At 33.4% G+C, this 23,605-nt stretch overlaps 1 protein-coding gene across 1 annotated transcript in view; it reads right to left on the bottom strand.

The window, feature by feature from the left end:
• The window catches only part of LOC127986808 (uncharacterized), a 353,087-nt gene that overhangs the window by 60,798 nt on the left and 268,684 nt on the right, over positions 1-23,605 (bottom strand). The window contains exons 63-83 of the mRNA XM_052589043.1: positions 23,413-23,583; positions 22,416-22,589; positions 21,039-21,200; positions 20,713-20,886; positions 20,440-20,613; positions 16,351-16,524; positions 16,025-16,198; positions 15,675-15,848; positions 15,114-15,287; positions 14,244-14,417; positions 13,929-14,099; positions 12,792-12,965; positions 12,199-12,372; positions 11,916-12,086; positions 9,402-9,575; positions 8,024-8,185; positions 7,698-7,871; positions 7,425-7,598; positions 1,500-1,673; positions 1,174-1,347; positions 603-776 (exon numbers count right to left, since the gene is read on the bottom strand). Of these exons, the coding sequence (XP_052445003.1) occupies positions 603-776; positions 1,174-1,347; positions 1,500-1,673; positions 7,425-7,598; positions 7,698-7,871; positions 8,024-8,185; positions 9,402-9,575; positions 11,916-12,086; positions 12,199-12,372; positions 12,792-12,965; positions 13,929-14,099; positions 14,244-14,417; positions 15,114-15,287; positions 15,675-15,848; positions 16,025-16,198; positions 16,351-16,524; positions 20,440-20,613; positions 20,713-20,886; positions 21,039-21,200; positions 22,416-22,589; positions 23,413-23,583 (3,621 nt within the window). The remainder of the gene's footprint in view (positions 1-602; positions 777-1,173; positions 1,348-1,499; positions 1,674-7,424; positions 7,599-7,697; positions 7,872-8,023; positions 8,186-9,401; positions 9,576-11,915; positions 12,087-12,198; positions 12,373-12,791; positions 12,966-13,928; positions 14,100-14,243; positions 14,418-15,113; positions 15,288-15,674; positions 15,849-16,024; positions 16,199-16,350; positions 16,525-20,439; positions 20,614-20,712; positions 20,887-21,038; positions 21,201-22,415; positions 22,590-23,412; positions 23,584-23,605) is intronic.

Below are 23,605 nucleotides of genomic sequence, written 5' to 3'. Positions count from 1 at the left end.
TATTCAGCCTGACTGTCATTTATTTTGTATTATTTCATCAAATCTCACCTCAGTGTCTTCAGTTTACAGTTTGGATCCTGTAGTAAATCACTGAGCTCCTTCACTCCTGATTGTCCAGGATCATTTCCTGTGAGATCCAGCTCTATCAGGTGTGAAGGGTTTGATCTCAGAGCTGAAGCCAGAGCTTTATAACCTTCTTCAGTGATACTGCAGTCTGAGAGTCTATAGAAAAATAAATACATAATAATAATTGTTATTATTTTCGGAGACATATATCATCACATCTCTAACGGGATTTATGAATGGCTTCTGAAAACCGAAATAGATAAATTATGAAAAAAATATTGTCATAAAGTGCAAAAGATGTATGCCAATAATGTTTTTTATTTTAATATTGGCAAAAAGTAATAGTAATCAAATTCCATCATTAATAAATGCTGTCCTCAGTTTCTTTCAAAAACGAATATGAGCCTCAGTCAGACTCTAAATTAGATAAAAGTACAGCTAAAATTGTGGCCTTCATTTCTACAGTTAAGCTAATTAAATAAACACTAATAAATGTATATAAAGATACAGAAAAGTACATAAATGAAGATACATACTTCAGTTTCATGAATTTGCATTGAGGATTTTTCAACAGAAGAAAGATCTTCTCTATTCCTGAGTTTCCGAGTTTATTTCCACTCAGATCCAGCTCGATCAGGTTTGAAGGATTTGAATCAAACGCTGAAATCAGAGCAGCACAACCTTCTTCTGTGATACTGCTATTCTTCAACCTGCAGAGAAAGACATGAAACTAATAAGAGTAACAGAAAGATACATTTAAATAATAGTTTAATTAATCTCAGTCCCTAAATATTTTACAGAACAACAATAACAGAGTTTCATTAGACTGTAAAAATATTTACATTTACATTTATTTACATTTATTCATTTAGCTGACGCTTTTATCCAAAGCGACTTACAATTGCTATATATGTCAGAGGTCGCATGCCTCTGGAGCAACTAGGGGTTAAGTGTCTTGCTCAGGGACACATTGGTGTCTCACAGTGGATTCGAACCCAGGTCTCTCACACCAAAGGCATGTGTCTTATCCACTGCGCCAACACCACCCTTAAAACATATAACATCAACATTTTGTGTAAAGCATTATAAACCATGTGAAATACTCACATCAGTGTGTTGAGTGTACAGTGTTTATCCTGCAGTAGAGCAGAGATCTGATTCACTCCTGTGTCTCCTAGTTTACATTCACTCAGATTCAGTTCTCTCAGGAGTAACGGGTTTTTAATGTGAAGAACTTCAGTCAGATATTTACAGGCTTCTTCTGCAGCACGACCCAAAAACCTGATGTATGAAATAATTTAAATTTCTAAATAAACTTGATCTAATGAAAAATTGATTCTACATGATAAATGCATTTAATATTCTTGAAATTATATTTATATAAATTATTTGCATGCATGTAATTTATTTTGTATTATTTCATCATATCTCACCTCAGTGTCTTCAGTTGACAGTTTGGATCCTGTAGTAAATCATTGAGCTCCTTCACTCCTGATTGTCCAGGATCATTTCCTCTGAGATCCAGCTCTATCAGGTGTGAAGGGTTTGATCTCAGAGCTGAAGCCAGAGCTTTATAACCTTCTTCACTGATACTGCAGTCTGACAGTCTAGAGGAAGACAAAAATAAACAAGTAGTTTTAAAATACTAGAAATTACTCCTTTGCTAAAAAGATTTCAATATGAGGATTGTGTCATTAGGATATTTGGTAACACTTTCTATGAAACCTGTATTTATAATACTTTATACGGGTATTCTTAAGGCATTATAATTGTTATACATTATTTTTATTGTTATATATAATATTTGATTGCTTCCATTGTCATCATTTGTAAGTTGCTTTGGATAAAAGCGTCTGCTAAATGATTAAATGTAAATGTAATTAAAATGAATGCATAATGTATTATAAAAAAAAAAACAAAAAAAAAAAAACGTTATAATATATTGTATCATTTCATGAGTAATCATAACAAGTCTTAATGCATTATAATATTTACTTATTTGTGGCTATAGCTTCTAAGAGTATGATGAATATTTTTATTGTTATATATAATATTTGATTGCTTCCATTGTCATCATTTGTAAGTTGCTTTGGATAAAAGCGTCTGCTAAATGATTAAATGTAAATGTAATTAAAATGAATGCATAATGTATTATATAAAAAAAAACGTTATAATATATTGTATCATTTCATGAGTAATCATAACAAGTCTTAATGTATTATAATATTTACTTATTTGTGGCTATAGCTTCTAAGAGTATGATGGATTATAACACATAAAGAACACAATGCATCCACTTAAATTACAATGAATTATATTTCCCAAAGTTACAATGTATTATAAGTCTCATACAGTATTGTTCAAAATAATAGCAGTACAATGTGACTAACCAGAATAATCAAGGTTTTTAGTATATTTTTTATTGCTACGTGGCAAACAAGTTACCAGTAGGTTCAGTAGATTGTCAGAAAACAAACAAGACCCAGCATTCATGATATGCACGCTCTTAAGGCTGTGCAATTGGGCAATTCGTTGAAAGGGGTGTGTTCAAAAAAATAGCAGTGTCTACCTTTGACTGTACAAACTCAAAACTATTTTGTACAAACATTTTTTTTTTCTGGGATTTAGCAATCCTGTGAATCACTAAACTAATATTTAGTTGTATGACCACAGTTTTTTAAAACTGCTTGACATCTGTGTGGCATGGAGTCAACCAACTTGTGGCACCTCTCAGCTGTTATTCCACTCCATGATTCTTTAACAACATTCCACAATTCATTCACATTTCTTGGTTTTGCTTCAGAAACAGCATTTTTGATATCACCCCACAAGTTCTCAATTGGATTAAGGTCTGGAGATTGGGCACTCCATAACATTAATTTTGTTGGTTTGGAACCAAGACTTTGCCCGATTACTAGTGTGTTTTGGGTCATTGTCTTGTTGAAACAACCATTTCAAGGGCATGTCCTCTTCAGCATAGGGCAACATGACCTCTTCAAGTATTTTAACATATGCAAACTGATCCATGATCCCTGGTATGCGATAAATAGGCCCAACACCATAGTAGGAGAAACATGCCCATATCATGATGCTTGCACCTCCATGCTTCACTGTCTTCACTGTGTACTGTGGCTTGAATTCAGAGTTTGGGGGTCGTCTCACAAACTGCCTGTGGCCCTTGGACCCAAAAAGAACAATTTTACTCTCATCAGTCCACAAAATGTTCCTCCATTTCTCTTTAGGCCAGTTGATGTGTTCTTTGGCAAATTGTAACCTCTTCTGCACATGCCTTTTTTTTAACAGAGGGACTTTGCGGGGGATTCTTGAAAATAGATTAGCTTCACACAGACGTCTTCTAACTGTCACAGTACTTACAGGTAACTCCAGACTGTCTTTGATCATCCTGGAGGTGATCATTGGCTGAGCCTTTGCCATTCTGGTTATTCTTCTATCCATTTTGATGGTTGTCTTCCGTTTTCTTCCACGTCTCTCTGGTTTTGCTCTCCATTTTAAGGCATTGGAGATCATTTTAGCTGAACAGCCTATCATTTTTTGCACCTCTTTATAGGTTTTCCCCTCTCTAATCAACTTTTTAATCAAAGTACGCTGTTCTTCTGAACAATGTCTTGAACGACCCATTTTCCTCAGCTTTCAAATGCATGTTCAACAAGTGTTGGCTTCATCCTTAAATAGGGGCCACCTGATTCACACCTGTTTCTTCACAAAATTGATGACCTCAGTGATTGAATGCCACACTGCTATTTTTTTGAACACACCCCTTTCAACTAATTCAACTAATTGCCCAATTGCACAGCCTTAAGAGCGTGCATATCATGAATGCTGGGTCTCATTTGTTTTCTGAGAATCTACTGAACCTACTGGTAACTTGTTTGCCACGTAGCAATAAAAAAATATACGAAAAACCTTGATTATTCTGGCTAGTCACATTGTACTGCTATTATTTTGAACAATACTGTATATTGCCACTGTTAAGATGTTACTTTACTTAACCCCTTAACTGTCACCCCCCATTTTTTAAATAGGCATTAAAGTGCACTATCCAAACTTAAATTGCTGTAATTTATGAACACTTTGGAATAGAAACCTAAGGTTGGTCTCTTTTTAAAGAAGAAAATTAGCAGATTTTGTCAAAAGTGTCAGTGAAGTATCAAAAAGTTACAGAAGTTTAAATGTACTGTAAATAAAATGGCTATATTAATTTTATTTTATTTATTATAAATATTTTAAATAACAGGTTTACTCTAAAATTAGTATAAAGTTAAAGCCTTGTGTCTAAATAAGTTATGTTACAAATTTGAAGTTGATATGAAAAGATTTGGAGTTCCTGTGAGATTTTATTTTGGGGCGTCATACCACACACAGCCACTGGGAGTCAACAAAACTACTTTGAATTTTGCTTAATGAATTTATCTCTAGATTTCTCTTTGAATTTATCAAAATAATCACCAAATATGAAATCCTGAGACTCAGACCTTTCCAACGATGTGTTTGTTAACAAGATTATAAAAAGTTTTGATTCTAAAAGACCGTAATGCATTTAGTAATATGACACTTGACCCAGCCCACTAAGGGGGAGGAGGCCACCATTGGATTTTAAAGTACCATTTCCATGGTAACGCAATGTCCGATGGTAACGCAATGTCCAATGAATCTTGGGCTTCTAAGGTTTCAAATGATATATGACTTATGATGATTACTAAAAGATTTTATAGAGAAAAAGACAACAACAAAAAAGAGTACCAAGCATCCCACAGGTGGGACTGTGACAGCAGACAAAGACCACTTATAAATAATAACAACAATGACGACAACCAGTGGCGCCCCCTGAAAATTTTAATAGGAGTGGCCAGATGAAGCCACAGTAAATCGTGGGGTGGCACATCAAAATAGGAAAGTCGTGGCCTAGTGGTTAGAGAGTTTGACTCCTAAGTTTGTGGGTTTGAATACCACGACTGAGGTGTCCATAAGCAAGACACATCAAACCCGCAACTGCTCCCCGGGCGCCGCAGCATAAATGATGAACACTGCTCTGTGTGTGTGTGTGTGTGTGTGTGTGCGCGTGTGTGTGTGTGTGTGTGTTTGTGCGTGTGCATGTGTGTTCACTGCTGTGTGTGTGCACTCTGTATGGGTTAAATGCAGAGTACGAATTCTGAGTATGGGTCATCATACTTGGCTGTATGTCACGACACTTTCATAAAAAAATAAAATAAAAATAAGGGTTTGTAATATTGACAAAATATTTAATTGTAATTTCTGGGATTTTATTAATAACGATACTTAATATTTTGCTTAGTGTTATTGTGCTGATATCTTATTTCTAATTGTGCTGACAGCTGACTCCTGACTTTTTATTTTTACCTTTACACCATTTGCATCATCTTTTGGGTCAAATACTGGCATTTGGGCTGTTAAAAGGAAATGCAATCAGTATCAACAAAACTGATCTTTGTCATACAGAGAAAACAGAAGCTGCATCTGAAGTGTCATTTAGATGTTTTTTTACACACTGTTTAATGCAGCTCTGAGGGACATGGGATACTTTCACCTGCAGTTACAAATTAATAAATAATGTTTTGATATTTTAAACATAAAACATTGAAAACTGATTTTTTAAATTATTTAAAAAATGAAAAGGTACATTAAATGTGAAATTAAAACCACCAGTAGGTGGAAGCGAGTCACTGTTAATAAGTGAGTCATTTGCGATTGAACCGAATCATTTAAATGGTTGATTCATTCAGGAACGAAACTCTTTCATGTTGCTGTGTTTGGAATGATTTTTGTTTTTAGAAATAGAGCAAAAACCGGGAATATGTTGTCTAAAACATAAGTCTCTTGATATTAACTTCTTGCTCTTGTTCATTGAACTGTTGTATAAAATCAATATCACATTTGTAATTATGCTGATCTTTGGAGAAAAAAAAGTAACTTTCTTGTGTTAGTAACTATATAAAATTATATAAATTATCTAGATCTATAAATGTTCTGCCCCATATCTTGAAAATTGTGATAATTCTACATTTCCAGTGAAAGGCAGATACTCAGGTGGTGTCAATCTGCGATCTTTTCTGGAGGCTGCAGCCGGTGATGCATTTTTTTCCTTCTTTTCTTTCACTTCTCAAACTATTGTAAATGTACATTCTGCATTTAAATGAATAGTAAACACTGCAAATCATCCTAGGAGTGGCCAGAGTTTATACAGTGGTGGTCGTGGATACCCCTGGTCACCTCTTGGGGGCGCCACTGATGACAACAACAATATTAGTAATAAATAAATAAAAACAGTATTTTTTCTTAAAAAGCCACACTGTCAGATATTTGATCAGACGATTGTGTTATAAGGCACATTTGCTTTTAGCCATATTTGTAATATCAGTAAGATTCTGGAGATTTAATGACTTCATTGAGTGTTATACTGTAAATAATCATACTCATAAAGGTTATAACCACAAATTGTTTTATGATGTATTATAATATTATAATTGTTGTTAGGATTATTTATGAGATGAAACAACATATTATTGGTTTTTTAAAATGCATTATGCATCCAATATAATGCCTTAAGAATCCCCTTTTAATGTGTTATAAATACAGGCTTCATAAAAAATGTTATTCGATATTTATATTTCCCAGCACCTCAAAAGACTGATTTACCTGCATTCATTACACAGCTCTCTGTAATACTTGATTCTGATTGTTCAGTTGCAACATTTCAAGGTGTGTTATTCACTGATAACAACATTCATCATTAGCAACGCCAAATAACATACCACTCATCTGGCGTTTCTTTCCCATCTCTCATATTACACCACTGTGGTCTCTAGTTTCATTCAGTCACAACTGCTATCATCTTGTGCCTCAGTTATAAACTGTATTTACTGCCAAATGAACCCTGAGGACTTCAATATTAATAGTAGGTCTGTGGTAATTGTTGAATTGTTTGTCTTGTTACTAGGACAATTGTTTTGAACACTGCAATGGATTTCAGAAAATTAACATGTACTGTACGTTTTTAAAACACTGCCTTCTCAAATGACATGTCCACATCTTTATTTATGTGGTGAAAAGCTGTGTAAATCGTGATATGACTGTACATTACACATTAAATGTAAGTCTTATCTGAACTTCATCTAGACTCAAAGCTGTTTTAGGAACTGTTTTCTTAGTGGAAGATTTTCATTTGAAACTTCAATTAATAAATCTATATTTTTTTCTGATATAACAACCAGCTGGATGTACATGTTTCCTTATTTGCTGAATAGAGTGTTAATTTTAGACTTCATTTACAGTCCAGTTATGAGCTTCATACTGATTCATGTTCAGATTTAAATCCTAACCTGAGTATCTGCAGTGAACACTGTACATTTCCCAGTAGACTGGAGATTTGAGTCACTCCAGAGTCTCCGAGTTTATTTCCACTCAGATCCAGCTCGATCAGGTTTGAAGGATTTGATTTGAATGCTGATACCAGAACAGAACAACCTTCTTCAGTAATACAGATAGAATTAAACCTATAAAAGAGAAAACAATTATAAACGTGATATAATATAAAATTATAATATCAGTTTTGCATTAGTTAGCCTGTTTTACACTTTGACTAAATTACTTACTTCAGTTTTTTCAGTCTACACTGTTCATTCTTAAACAGAGTCGAGAAGATCTTCATTCCCGAGTCTCTGAGTTTAGTTTGACTCAGATTCAGTTCTGTCAGATTTGAAGGGTTTGAATTTAAAGCTTCAGTCAGAACACGACAATCTTCTTCTGTGATATCGCTGTTATTCAGACTGCATTGAAAGAAAAAGATTTGCTTGATAATGACATTACAAAAACATTATTATTATTATTATTATATTATTATATTGTTATGTATACATAAAATACACCCAGCAGCAAGTCCACAAGTATTAAAAGGAGTAATCATAACGATAAAACTTACATCAGTGTGTTGAGTTTACAGTGTTTATCCTGCAGTAGAGCAGTGATCTTATTCACTCGCAGCTTACATTCACTCAGATTCAGTTTTCTCAGGAGTAATGGGTTTTTACCCACAATTCCTTTCACATACTGACAGGCTTCATCTGCAGTAGGACCCAAAAACCTGCAAAAAAAAAAGACAAACACAGTAGTTTCATCTACTACACAAACTCAAGCCCATGTGATGCTTGTGGTGTTTTTTCCATCAATATTTTAATTTATTCAGTGAACAAATTCTGTTGTTCAGCACATTTTTCAGCAAAAAATAATGCCATATGTATCAGTATAAATTATATATTTTTTTTATTACATTTTAAAAGATGGATTAAAAAAAAAATCATTTCATTAAACATCCTTTTCAATTACATTTTTATATTAAATCATAACACACAGAATACATAAAAAGGGAAAACTGAGTTTGATTGGAGCCCTGAATTAGAAAGTATCCTACTTTGTGGAGTTGACCTTTTAAAAACAACAACGACAACAAAAGCTATATTTACATTTATTCTCAGTCTAACAAATGTGTTTAATACATTTCCTTCCTCATTAATAGCATTAAATAAATGTGACTGGTGCTGGCAAAATAAGCCGGAATGAGACATTTTTCAAAAATGTGTTCTCCATTTAAATAACTTTAAATTAAAATATGACTTGTTGGAATCTGACAAAAAAATGACTGATGCAAATAAACAGTAGATTAATCAAGAGCAGTGAGTGATATCGTCTTTCCTTTTAATGAATGATTAACAATGAGACAGATCTACAGTATCAGACATAACGTCTGTATGAATCTCGACAAGACACATTTCACAATAATGTACTTTATAGGGAGATCGCACGCTCTGGGAGAGGTGCTTTGCAAATATGAGTCACTGATCGTTTTGTTTTCATCTGCATGAGTTTGAAAATCATATTTCTTTAAATCTTATTTTTTCAGCGAGAATTCTGCACTTTACAACAACAGACAAACAACTTATGAGAAGCAGAAGAGCAGAGAAAAAGGTCCTTCTCTCAGAAAACATACAAATAAAGATCATTTTAGATGTTTCAAATCTGAAAGTGTTTCAAATGTCAAATTCAGATGTGTTCAAATTAGACGAAAACTGACATTTTTCACTTCTTTTGCCTGTAGCTCAAAATTAGACCGTGTGCAGTCCGACTCACTTTGCCAGCACAGGTCACAAATATTGTCATAAATATTGATATTGAATAATTTAAAAATATAACCCAGTTCCATTCAATAGACTGAATTAGTAAAATCAATTTTCTATGAATAAATAGGCTTTAAAAGGCTTTATGAAAAATAATTTATTTAGTATTATTTCACCACATCTCACCTCAGTGTCTTCAGTTGACAGTTTGGATCCTGTTGTAAATCACTGAGCTCCTTCACTCCTGATTGTCCAGGATCATTTCCTGTGAGATCCAGCTCTATCAGGTGTGAAGGGTTTGATCTCAGAGCTGAAGCCAGAGTTTTATATCCTTCTTCTGTGATACTGCACTCTGAGAGTCTAGAGAAAATAAAAACATGAATTAAAAGTAAATACATAGAGTGCACAATCACAATTGTTATTTCAGTTGCATGAAAAACAACAACAACAAAGAAAAACAGTTTTTCAAACTGGGAATACATTTTAATCAGAAAGTGAGCAAATAACATCCCGATCACTGAAGCCATCAAAGACTAGCATGAGTTCTGTCCGCTTAAACTCCCATTAAAATCAAATCTATACTTTAAGATGATGAGTGAGTGCGTGCCATAAACTGAACAAAAGTCTGACATTTTCTCTAATCTAAACACCTTTGGATTTGGCACTACATATATCTGCTCAACACAAACGTGTGATTGGTTAAAATTCTACACGCTTTTTATACAACATGCGTAAAAAGAAAATCTGATGTAACATCAGCAGATCTAAATTAAATTGTGAATTTGGGGAGAATGTTTGCTTATTTTAGTGCCATTTTTTGGCCCAAGTCTCCATTAATTTCCAACCCTACTTGGGTTATGTACAGTATAAGAAAGAAACTTAAGAAAGTAGGAGACTGATTTTGACATTGTGTTTTTAAATTTCATCCTTAACCTAGGAAAAATATAATTGTGAATAAATGTAATAGTTAATTTATTTATTTTATCACTGTGATAAGAGACAACACTTGTTAAAAATACACAAATGTGTTCTCAATGCACAGTTAGTGAATGAAAACCACTGTCTACAACAAAAACAACAAAGTATTATTCAATTATTTCCATTACTGGAGGTGAACTGATTAAAATCTAGATATAAATACATACGTATACATATGCTGAATGATGGTGAAATGTACTCACTTGAGTATCTTCAGCTCACACACAGGATTCTTCAGTCCCTCACAGATCTCTTTGACTCCTGAGTCCAGCAGACGACTGTTGTTCAGGTTCATCTCTTTCAGGATGGTTTTGGAGGAGAGAACAGTAGCTAGAACTGAACAGCTTTTCTCTGTCAGCTCACAATTATTCAGCCTAAACACAAAAACAGAATCATTTATTTTTCAGCACATATTCTTCAAACAACAAATTCATCATATTTGCTCACAGATACAGAATGTCTGAAAGTCTAATAATGACGAAACAGAAGATATAACGTATAAACTCTTCTTCACTCACTTCATTTTCTCCAGTTTGCTGTGAGAGTCCACCAAAAGAGCAGAGAGCTTCTCTCCATCCAGATCTCCTAATTTATCTTCACTCAGATCCAGTTCTGTCAGTAATAATGGACTTGTGCCCAGAACTTTAGTGAGGTACTCACACGCTTCCTGTGCAGCAGAACTTTTCAAAAACCTGCAGGAAACGATTACAGATTAGATAATAGTCCAACTGTATGCCTTTAGGAGCTCCCGTTCTAAACGAATCTCTAAACAGAGCAGAATAATAACTTCAAACATCGGTCTGAATGAATTAAACTATTGCCATTTTCCTGTATAAGCAAACACCAGTAACAGAAAGTACAGAAATGTATTTCCACTTATTACTTCTTTACACATAAACAGAAAACATAAAACAGCATATCTTTAATTACAGCAGATGATCAAAATAAATCATGGCCAAATAATAATACTATGAAAATGATAATGTGATATAATTTGTCTAAACACATGACACCAGTTGACAAATACACTAAATCATCATCAGATATTCTCTTGTGAACACAAATATAGCAAAACTACTTATCTGTGAAAATATTAGTGTAAAATCTATTATCAGTGCTATAATAATAACTGAATTCTCCCAGTGATCAGTCAATAATATCTCATCACCTAAATATTGTGCACCTCTGCTCCAGTGTAGTATTAATGTAAAATGTGTGTAGAATGTGGTTGAAGTTACAGTTATGATCATTGTCTCCAGTTTAATTGAGAACATATGAATTACTCAAATAAAATAAATTAGCACAGTCCGTTTTTATACATTGTATTACAAAAACACTTACAAAAACTGTTACAAAAAAATAAAAAAAATCAGTGTTTTTTTTTGAAATATCTGAAAGCTTTTATCACCTGACGGTCTTTAATGAACACTGTTTATCCTGTAGTAAATCACTGAGCTCCTTCACTCCTGATTGTCCAGGATCATTTCCTGTGAGATCCAGCTCTATCAGGTGTGAAGGGTTTGATCTCAGAGCTGAAGCCAGAGCTTTATAACCTTCTTCTGTGATACTGCACTCTGAGAGTCTATTTGAAAAAAAAAAAAAAAAGTTTTATAATAATCAAAAAGTATTATGTGATTTATAGAATTAAAAACATTTATTACTGTTAAAATATAAACTTTATTATGAAAAAAGTTACATGCAATCAATGATAATTCAACTCACCTGAGTTTCTCCAGTGCACAATTTGTATTTTCTAATCCGTTCTGGAGTTCCTTTATTCCTGAATCCTGCAGATTATTGTTGCTCATGTCAAGTTCTTTCAGACTGGAGTTTGATCTCAGGACTGTAGCGAGAGCTGAACAGCTTTCCTCTGTTAGACCACACTTCCACAGACTAAAATGTTGAACAAGTTATTTATTTATTATTGTCTTTTGGTCACTGTGCATTTTATTTAATCTCTATAAGATACTTTAAATGTGAAGCAATAAATAAACTCTATACTCACATCAGTGTGTTGAGTGTACAGTGTTTATCCTGCAGTAGAGCAGCGATCTGATTCACTCGTGTGTCTCCTAGTTTACGTTCACTCAGATTCAGTTCTCTCAGGAGTAACGGGTTTTTTCCCAGATGTTTAATGACATACTGACAGGCTTCATCTGCAGCAGAATTTTTTAACAACCTGGACACAGGAGAAATACACTGAAATTTCACAACTGTACATTGCAGAGCTGTCTTCTAGAATGAGATGAAGATCAGGAGACAATGAAGATCATCTTGATAACTTTGTAGGCTTTTACACCACAAATGTAACATAAAAGACAGTTTTGTGGAAAACTGCCTCTTTTTATATAAAAGCTTGTAATTTAATTTTACAAGTATAATCCAGCATAACCATTAAACTCAAATATATGCATAATGCAAAAATAAATGATACTAAATGATAATTGTTCTGATTTATTAAAAATTAAAAGGTAAAATGTGGTAAATTAATGTAGATGTAGGTACATGTAAATGTTGCACACAAAGATAAAAGATAATTTGACAGTTTAATTGCATTTCAGCTGAAATCTTACATTTATTGCACATAAGGACACTTACCTCAGTGTCTTCAGTTGACAGTTTGGATCCTGTAGTAAATCACTGAGCTCCTTCACTCCTGATTGTCCAGGATCATTTCCTGTGAGATCCAGCTCTATCAGGTGTGAAGGGTTTGATCTCAGAGCTAAAGCCAGAGCTTTATAACCTTCTTCAGTGATACTGCAGTCTGAAAGTCTACAGAAAATAAAAACATGAATTAAAAGCAAATACATACAGTGCTCAATCACATTTATTGTAAGAGATGATTATAATAAATTAATGCACGGTTCTGATCAGCTGCAGATGTTGATTATTTTGAATAACTGCACAGATAAAGTAGCTCCAGGCAGGTCTTGACCACATTAAAGTTTCATATCACTTCATCAGATTACTTTCCTTAAAGCCTACAACAGCAAAAGAATCAAAACCCCTGAAGATAATGACAAAGAAAACAACAGGAAAAAAAGAAAAGAAATGAAATGGCATGACTTATTCAGGGCAAGAACCATTTATTAATTAGTTTATTGCTTTATATGTATAAAAAAATCAATTGGTTATTTCAGTAGCATGAAAAACAACAACAACAAAGAAAAACAGTTTTTCAAACTGGGAATACATTTTAATCAGAAAGTGAGCAAATAACATCCCGATCACTGAAGCCATCAAAGACTAGCATGAGTTCTGTCCGCTTAAACTCCCATTAAAATCAAATCTATACTTTAAGATGATGAGTGAGTGCGTGCCATAAACTGAACAAAAGTCTGACATTTTCTCTAATCTAAACACCTTTGGATTTGGCACTACATATATCTGCTCAACACAAACGTGTGATTGGTTAAAATTCTACACGCTTTTTATGCAACATGCGTAAAAAGAAAATCTGATGTAACATCAGCAGATCTAAATTAAATTGTGAATTTGGGGAGAATGTTTGCTTATTTTAGTGCCATTTTTTGGCCCAAGTCTAAATTCATTTCCAACACTTGTTAAAAATACACAAATGTGTTCTCAATGCACAGTTAGTGAATGAAAACCACTGTCTACAACAAAAACAACAAAGTATTATTCAATTATTTCCATTACTGGAGGTGAACTGATTAAAATCTAGATATAAATACATACGTATACATATGTTGAATGATGGTGAATTGTACTCACTTGAGTATCTCCAGCTCACACACAGGATTCTTCAGTCCCTCACAGATCTCTTTGACTCCTGAGTCCAGCAGACGACTGTTGTTCAGGTTCATCTCTTTCAGGATGGTTTTGGAGGAGAGAACAGTAGCTAGAACTGAACAGCTTTTCTCTGTCAGCTCACAACTATTCAGCCTAAACACAAAAACAGAATTATTTATTTTTCAGCACATATTCTTCAAACAACAAATTCATCATATTTGCTCACAGATACAGAATGTCTGAAAGTCTAATAATGACGAAACAGAAGATATAACGTATAAACTCTTCTTCACTCACTTCATTTTCTCCAGTTTGCTGTGAGAGTCCATCAAAAGAGCAGAGAGCTTCTCTCCATCCAGATCTCCTAATTTATCTTCACTCAGATCCAGTTCTGTCAGTAATAATGGACTTGTGCCCAGAACTTTAGTGAGGTACTCACACGCTTCCTGTGCAGCAGGACTTTTCAAAAACCTGCAGGAAACGATTACAGATTAGATAATAGTCCAACTGTATGCCTTTAGGAGCTCCCGTTCTAAACGAATCTCTAAACAGAGCAGAATAATAACTTCAAACATCGGTCTGAATGAATTAAACTATTGCCATTTTCATGTATAAGCAAACACCTGTAACAGAAAGTACAGAAATGTATTTCCACTTATTACTTCTTTACACATAAACAGAAAACATAAAACAGCATATCTTTAATTACAGCAGATGATCAAAATAAATCCAATAATAATACTATGAAAATGATAATGTGATATAATTTGTCTAAACACATGACACCAGTTGACAAATACACTTAATCATCATCAGATATTCTCTTGTGAACACAAATATAGCAAAACTACTTATCTGTGAAAATATTAGTGTAAAATCTATTATCAGTGCTATAATAATAACTGAATTCTCCCAGTGATCAGTCAATAATATCTCATCACCTAAATATTGTGCACCTCTGCTCCAGTGTAGTATTAATGTAAAATGTGTGTTGAAGTTACAGTTATGATCATTGTCTCCAGTTTAATTGAGAACATATGAATTACTCAAATAAAATAAATTAGCACAGTCCGTTTTTATACATTGTATTACAAAAACACTTACAAAAACTGTTACAAAAAATTAAAAAATCAGTGTTTTTTTGAAATATCTGAAAGCTTTTATCACCTGACGGTCTTTAATGAACACTGTTGATCCTGTAGTAAATCACTGAGCTGCTTCACTCCTGATTGTCCAGGATCATTTCCTGTGAGATCCAGCTCTATCAGGTGTGAAGGGTTTGATCTCAGAGCTGAAGCCAGAGCTTTATAACCTTCTTCTGTGATACTGCAGTCTGAGAGTCTATAGAAAAATAAATACATAATAATAATTGTTATTATTTTCGGAGACATATATCATCACATCTCTAATGGGATTTATGAATGGCTTCTGAAAACCGAAATAGATAAATTATGAAAAAAATATAATATTGTCATAAAGTGCAAAAGATGTATGCCAATAATGTTTTTTTAATTTTAATATTGGCAAAAAGTAATAGTAATCAAATTCCATCATTAATAAATGCTGTCCTCAGTTACTTTCAAAAACGAATATGAGCCTCAGTCAGACTCTAAATTAGATAAAAGTACAGCTAAAATTGTGGCCTTCATTTCTACAGTTAAGCTAATTAAATAAACACTAATAAATGTATATAAAGATACAGAAAAGTACATAAATGAAGATACATACTTCAGTTTCATGAATTTGCATTGAGGATTTTTCAACAGAAGACATATCTTCTTCATTCCTGAGTTTCTGAGTTTATTTCCACTCAGATCCAGCTCGATCAGGTTTGAAGGATTTGAATCAAACGCTGAAATCAGAGCAGCACAACCTTCTTCTGTGATACTGCTATTCTTCAACCTGCAGAGAAAGACATGAAACTAATAAGAGTAACAGAAAGATACATTTAAATAATAGTTTAATTAATCTCAGTCCCTAAATATTTTACAGAACAACAATAACAGAGTTTCATTAGACTGTAAAAATATAACATCAGCATTTTGTGTAAAGCATTATAAACCATGTGAAATACTCACATCAGTGTGTTGAGTTTACAGTGTGTATCCTGCAGTAGAGCAGAGATCTGATTCACTCGTGTGTCTCCTAGTTCATGTTTACTCAGATTCAGTTCTCTCAGGAGTAACGGGTTTTTAATGTGAAGAACTTCAGTCAGATATTTACAGGCTTCTTCTGCAGCTGGACCCAAAAACCTGATGTATGAAATAATTTAAATTTCTAAATAAACTTGATCTAATGAAAAATTGATTCTACATGATAAATGCATTTAATATTCTTGAAATTATATTTATATAAATTATTTGCATGCATGTAATTTATTTTGTATCATCTCATCACATATCACCTCAGTGTCTTCAGTTGATAGTTTGGATCCTGTAGTAAATCACTGAGCTCCTTCACTCCTGATTGTCCAGGATCATTTCCTGTGAGATCCAGCTCTATCAGGTGTGAAGGGTTTGATCTCAGAGCTGAAGCCAGAGCGTTATAACCTTCTTCAGTGATACTGCAGTCTGACAGTCTAGAGGAAGACAAAAATAAACAAGTACTTTTAAAATACTAGAAATTACTCCTTTGCTAAAAAGATTTCAATATGAGGATTGTGTCATTAGGATATTTGGTAACACTTTCTATGAAACCCGTATTTATAATACTTTATACGGGTATTCTTAAGGCATTATAATTGTTATACATTATTTTTATTGTTATATATAATATTTGATTGCTTCCATTGTCATCATTTGTAAGTTGCTTTGGATAAAAGCGTCTGCTAAATGATTAAATGTAAATGTAATTAAAATGAATACATAATGTATTATAATACAAATATTTACTTATTTGTGGCTATAGCTTCTAAGAGTATGATGGATTATAACACATAAAGAACACAATGCATCCACTTAACTTACAATGAATTATATTTCCCAAAGTTACAATGTATTATACGTCTCATATATTGCCACTGTTAAGATGTTACTTTACTTAACCCCTTAGCTGTCACCCCCCATTTTTTAAATAGGCATTAAAGTGCACTATCCAAACTTAAATCGCTGTAATTTATGAACACTTTGGAATAGAAACCTAAGGTTGGTCTCTTTTTAAAGAAAAAAATTAGCAGATTTTGTCAAAAGTGTCAGTGAAGTATCAAAAAGTTATAGAAGTTTAAATGTACTGTAAATAAAATGGATATATTAATTTTATTTTATTTATTATAAATATTTTAAATAACAGGTTTACTCTAAAATTAGTATAAAGTTAAAGCCTTGTGTCTAAATAAGTTATGTTACAAATTTGAAGTTGATATGAAAAGATTTGGAGTTCCTGTGAGATTTTATTTTGGGGCGTCATACCACACACAGCCACTGGGAGTCAACAAAACTACTTTGAATTTTGCTTAATGAATTTATCTCTAGATTTCTCTTTGAATTTATCAAAATAATCACCAAATATGAAATCCTGAGACTCAGACCTTTCCAACGATGTGTTTGTTAACAAGATTATAAAAAGTTTTGATTCTAAAAGACCGTAATGCATTTAGTAATATGACACTTGACCCAGCCCACTAAGGGGGAGGAGACCACCATTGGATTTTAAAGTACCATTTCCATGGTAACGCAATGTCCGATGGTAACGCAATGTCCAATGAATCTTGGGCTTCTAAGGTTTCAAATGATATATGACTTATGATGATTACTAAAAGATTTTATAGAGAAAAAGACAACAACAAAAAAGAGTACCAAGCATCCCACAGGTGGGACTGTGACAGCAGACAAAGACCACTTATAAATAATAACAACAATGACGACAACCAGTGGCGCCCCCAGAAAATTTATAGGAGTGGCCAGATGAAGCCACAGTAAATCGTGGGGTGGCACATCAAAATAGGAAAGTCGTGGCCTAGTGGTTAGAGAGTTTGACTCCTAAGTTTGTGGGTTTGAATACCACGACTGAGGTGTCCATAAGCAAGACACATCAAACCCGCAACTGCTCCCCGGGCGCCGCAGCATAAATGATGAACACTGCTCTGTGTGTGTGTGTGTGTGTGTGTGTGTGTCTGTGTGTGTGTGTGTGTGTGTCTGTGTGTGTGTGTGTGTGTGTGTCTGTGTGTGTGTGTGTGTGTGTCTGTGTGTGTGTGTGTGTGTGTGTGCGCGTGTGTGTGTGTGTGTGTGTTTGTGCGTGTGCATGTGTGTTCACTGCTGTGTGTGTGCACTCTGTATGGGTTAAATGCAGAGTACGAATTCTGAGTATGGGTCATCATACTTGGCTGTATGTCACGACACTTTCATAAAAAAATAAAATAAAAATAAGGGTTTGTAATATTGACAAAAAAATTATATCTGTAATTTCTGGGATTTTATTAATAACGATACTTAATATTTTGCTTAGTGTTATTGTGCTGATATCTTATTTCTAATTGTGCTGACAGCTGACTCCTGACTTTTTATTTTTACCTTTACACCATTTGCATCATCTTTTGGGTCAAATACTGGCATTTGGGCTGTTAAAAGGAAATGCAATCAGTATCAACAAAACTGATCTTTGTCATACAGAGAAAACCGAAGCTGCATCTGAAGTGTTATTTAGATGTTTTTTTACACACTGTTTAATGCAGCTCTGAGGGACATGGGATACTTTCACCTGCAGTTACAAATTAATAAATAATATTTTGATATTTTAAACATAAAACATTGAAAACTGATTTTTTAAATTATTTAAAAAATGAAAAGTTATCCTTAAATGTGAAATTAAAACCACCAGTAGGTGGAAACGAGTCACTGTTAATAAGTGAGTCATTTGCGATTGAACCGAATCATTTAAACGGTTGATTCATTCTGGAACGAAACTCTTTCATGTTGCTGTGTTTGGAATGATTTTTGTTTTTAGAAATAGAGCAAAAACCGGGAATATGTTGTCTAAAACATAAGTCTCTTGATATTAACTTCTTGCTCTTGTTCATTGAACTGTTGTATAAAATCAATATCACATTTGTAATTATGCTGATCTTTGGAGAAAAAAAGTAACTTTCTAGCGTTAGTAACTATATAAAATTATATAAATTATCTAGATCTATAAATGTTCTGCCCCATATCTTGAAAATTGTGATAATTCTACATTTCCAGTGAAAGGCAGATACTCAGGTGGTGTCAATCTGCGATCTTTTCTGGAGGCTGCAGCCGGTGATGCATTTTTTTTTTCCTTCTTCTTTTCTTTCACTTCTCAAACTATTGTAAATGTACATTCTGCATTTAAATGAATAGTAAACACTGCAAATCATCCTAGGAGTGGCCAGAGTTTATACAGTGGTGGTCGTGGATACCCCTGGTCACCTCTTGGGGGCGCCACTGATGACAACAACAATATTAGTAATAAATAAATAAAAACAGTATTTTTTCTTAAAAAGCCACACTGTCAGATATTTGATCAGACGATTGTGTTATAAGGCACATTTGCTTTTAGCCATATTTGTAATATCAGTAAGATTCTGGAGATTTAATGACTTCATTGAGTGTTATACTGTAAATAATCATACTCATAAAGGTTATAACCACAAATTGTTTTATGATGTATTATAATATTATAATTGTTGTTAGGATTATTTATGAGATGAAACAACATATTATTGGTTTTTTATAATGCATTATGCATCCAATATAATGCCTTAAGAATCCCCTTTTAATGTGTTATAAATACAGGCTTCATAAAAAATGTTATTCGATATTTATATTTCCCAGCACCTCAAAAGACTGATTTACCTGCATTCATTACACAGCTCTCTGTAATACTTGATTCTGATTGTTCAGTTGCAACATTTCAAGGTGTGTTATTCACTGATAACAACATTCATCATTAGCAACGCCAAATAACATACAACTCATCTGGTGTTTCTTTCACATCTCTCATATTACACCACTGTGGTCTCTAGTTTCATTCAGTCACAACTGCTATCATCTTGTGCCTCAGTTATAAACTGTATTTACTGTCAAATGAACCCTGAGGACTTCAATATTAATAGTAGGTCTGTGGTAATTGTTGAATTGTTTGTCTTGTTACTAGGACAATTGTTTTGAACACTGCAATGGATTTCAGAAAATTAACATGTACTGTACGTTTTTAAAACACTGCCTTCTCAAATGACATGTCCACATCTTTATTTATGTGGTGAAAAGCTGTGTAAATCGTGATATGACTGTACATTGCACCTTAAATGTAAGTCTTATCTGAAATTCATCTAGACTCAAAGCTGTTTTAGGAACTGTTTTCTTAGTGGAAGATTTTCATTTGAAACTTCAATTAATAAATCTATATTTTTTTCTGATATAACAACCAGCTGGATGTACATGTTTCCTTATTTGCTAAATAGAGTGTTAATTTTAGACTTCATTTACAGTCCAGTTATGAGCTTCATACTGATTCATGTTCAGATTTAAATCCTAACCTGAGTATCTGCAGTGAACACTGTACATTTCCCAGTAGACTGGAGATTTGAGTCACTCCAGAGTCTCCGAGTTTATTTCCACTCAGATCCAGCTCGATCAGGTTTGAAGGATTTGATTTGAATGCTGATACCAGAACAGAACAACCTTCTTCAGTAATACAGATAGAATTAAACCTATAAAAGAGAAAACAATTATAAACGTGATGTAATATAAAATTATAATATCAGTTTTGCATTAGTTAGCCTGTTTTACACTTTGACTAAATTACTTACTTCAGTTTTTTCAGTCTACACTGTTCATTCTTAAACAGAGTTGAGAAGATCTTCATTCCCGAGTCTCTGAGTTTAGTTTCACTCAGATTCAGTTCTGTCAGATTTGAAGGGTTTGAATTTAAAGCTTCAGTCAGAACACGACAATCTTCTTCTGTGATATCGCTGTTATTCAGACTGCATTGAAAGAAAAAGATTTGCTTGATAATGACATTACAAAAGCATTATTATTTTTATTATTATATTATTATATTGTTATGTATACATAAAACACACCCAGCAGCAAGTCCACAAGTATTAAAAGGAGTAATCATAACGATAAAACTTACATCAGTGTGTTGAGTTTACAGTGTTTATCCTGCAGTAGAGCAGTGATCTTATTCACTCGCAGCTTACATTCACTCAGATTCAGTTTTCTCAGGAGTAATGGGTTTTTACCCACAATTCCTTTCACATACTGACAGGCTTCATCTGCAGTAGGACCCAAAAACCTGCAAAAAAAAAAGACAAACACAGTAGTTTCATCTACTACACAAACTCAAGCCCATGTGATGCTTGTGGTGTTTTTTCCATCAATATTTTAATTTATTCAGTGAACAAATTCTGTTGTTCAGCACATTTTTCAGCAAAAAATAATGCCATATGTATCAGTATAAATTATATATTTTTTTTATTACATTTTAAAAGATGGATTAAAAAAAAAATCATTTCATTAAACATCCTTTTCAATTACATTTTTATATTAAATCATAACACACAGAATACATAAAAAGGGAAAACTGAGTTTGATTGGAGCCCTGAATTAGAAAGTATCCTACTTTGTGGAGTTGACCTTTTAAAAACAACAACGACAACAAAAGCTATATTTACATTTATTCTCAGTCTAACAAATGTGTTTAATACATTTCCTTCCTCATTAATAGCATTAAATAAATGTGACTGGTGCTGGCAAAATAAGCTGAATGAGACATTTTTCAAAAATTTCTTCTCCATTTAAATAACTTTAAATTAAAATATGACTTGTTGGAATCTGACAAAAAAATGACTGATGCAAATAAACAGTAGATTAATCAAGAGCAGTGAGTGATATCGTCTTTCCTTTTAATGAATGATTAACAATGAGACAGATCTACAGTATCAGACATAACGTCTGTATGAATCTCGACAAGACACATTTCACAATAATGTACTTTATAGGGAGATCGCACGCTCTGGGAGAGGTGCTTTGCAAATATGAGTCACTGATCGTTTTGTTTTCATCTGCATGAGTTTGAAAATCATATTTCTTTAAATCTTATTTTTTCAGCGAGAATTCTGCACTTTACAACAACAGACAAACAACTTATGAGAAGCAGAAGAGCAGAGAAAAAGGTCCTTCTCTCAGAAAACATACAAATAAAGATCATTTTAGATGTTTCAAATCTGAAAGTGTTTCAAATGTCAAATTCAGATGTGTTCAAATTAGACGAAAACTGACATTTTTCACTTCTTTTGCCTGTAGCTCAAAATTAGACCGTGCGCAGTCCGACTCACTTTGCCAGCACAGGTCACAAATATTGTCATAAATATTGATATTGAATAATTTAAAAATATAACCCAGTTCCATTCAATAGACTGAATTAGTAAAATCAATTTTCTATGAATAAATAGGCTTTAAAAGGCTTTATGAAAAATAATTTATTTTGCATTATTTCACCACATCTCACCTCAGTGTCTTCAGTTGACAGTTTGGATCCTGTAGTAAATCACTGAGCTCCTTCACTCCTGATTGTCCAGGATCATTTCCTGTGAGATCCAGCTCTATCAGGTGTGAAGGGTTTGATCTCAGAGCTGAAGCCAGAGTTTTATATCCTTCTTCTGTGATACTGCACTCTGAGAGTCTAGAGAAAATAAAAACATGAATTAAAAGTAAATACATAGAGTGCACAATCACAATTGTTATTTCAGTTGCATGAAAAACAACAACAACAAAGAAAAACAGTTTTTCAAACTGGGAATACATTTTAATCAGAAAGTGAGCAACATATAACATCCCGATCACTGAAGCCATCAAAGACTAGCATGAGTTCTGTCCGCTTAAACTCCCATTAAAATCAAATCTATACTTTAAGATGATGAGTGAGTGCGTGCCATAAACTGAACAAAAGTCTGACATTTTCACTAATCTAAACACCTTTGGATTTGGCACTACATATATCTGCTCAACACAAACGTGTGATTGGTTAAAATTCTACACGCTTTTTATGCAACATGCGTAAAAAGAAAATCTGATGTAACATCAGCAGATCTAAATTAAATTGTGAATTTGGGGAGAATGTTTGCTTATTTTAGTGCCATTTTTTGGCCCAAGTCTCCATTAATTTCCAACCCTACTTGGGTTATGTACAGTATAAGAAAGAAACTTAAAGTAGGAGACTGATTTTGACATTATGTGTTTTTAAATTTCATCCTTAACCTAGGAAAAATATAATTGTGAATAAATGTAATAGTTAATTTATTTATTTTATCACTGTGATAAGAGACAACACTTGTTAAAAATACACAAATGTGTTCTCAATGCACAGTTAGTGAATGAAAACCACTGTCTACAACAAAAACAACAAAGTATTATTCAATTATTTCCATTACTGGAGGTGAACTGATTAAAATCTAGATATAAATACATACGTATACATATGCTGAATAATGGTGAATTGTACTCACTTGAGTATCTTCAGCTCACACACAGGATTCTTCAGTCCCTCACAGATCACTTTGACTCCTGAGTCCAGCAGACGACTGTTGTTCAGGTTCATCTCTTTCAGGATGGTTTTGGAGGAGAGAACAGTAGCTAGAACTGAACAGCTTTTCTCTGTCAGCTCACAATTATTCAGCCTGAAAACAAAAACAGAATCAT

The sequence above is a fragment of the Carassius gibelio genome, chromosome B22 (assembly GCF_023724105.1).
Source record: "Carassius gibelio isolate Cgi1373 ecotype wild population from Czech Republic chromosome B22, carGib1.2-hapl.c, whole genome shotgun sequence".
Classification (NCBI taxonomy): Eukaryota; Metazoa; Chordata; class Actinopteri; order Cypriniformes; family Cyprinidae; genus Carassius; species Carassius gibelio.
This window is presented reverse-complemented; position numbering and strand designations above follow the sequence as displayed.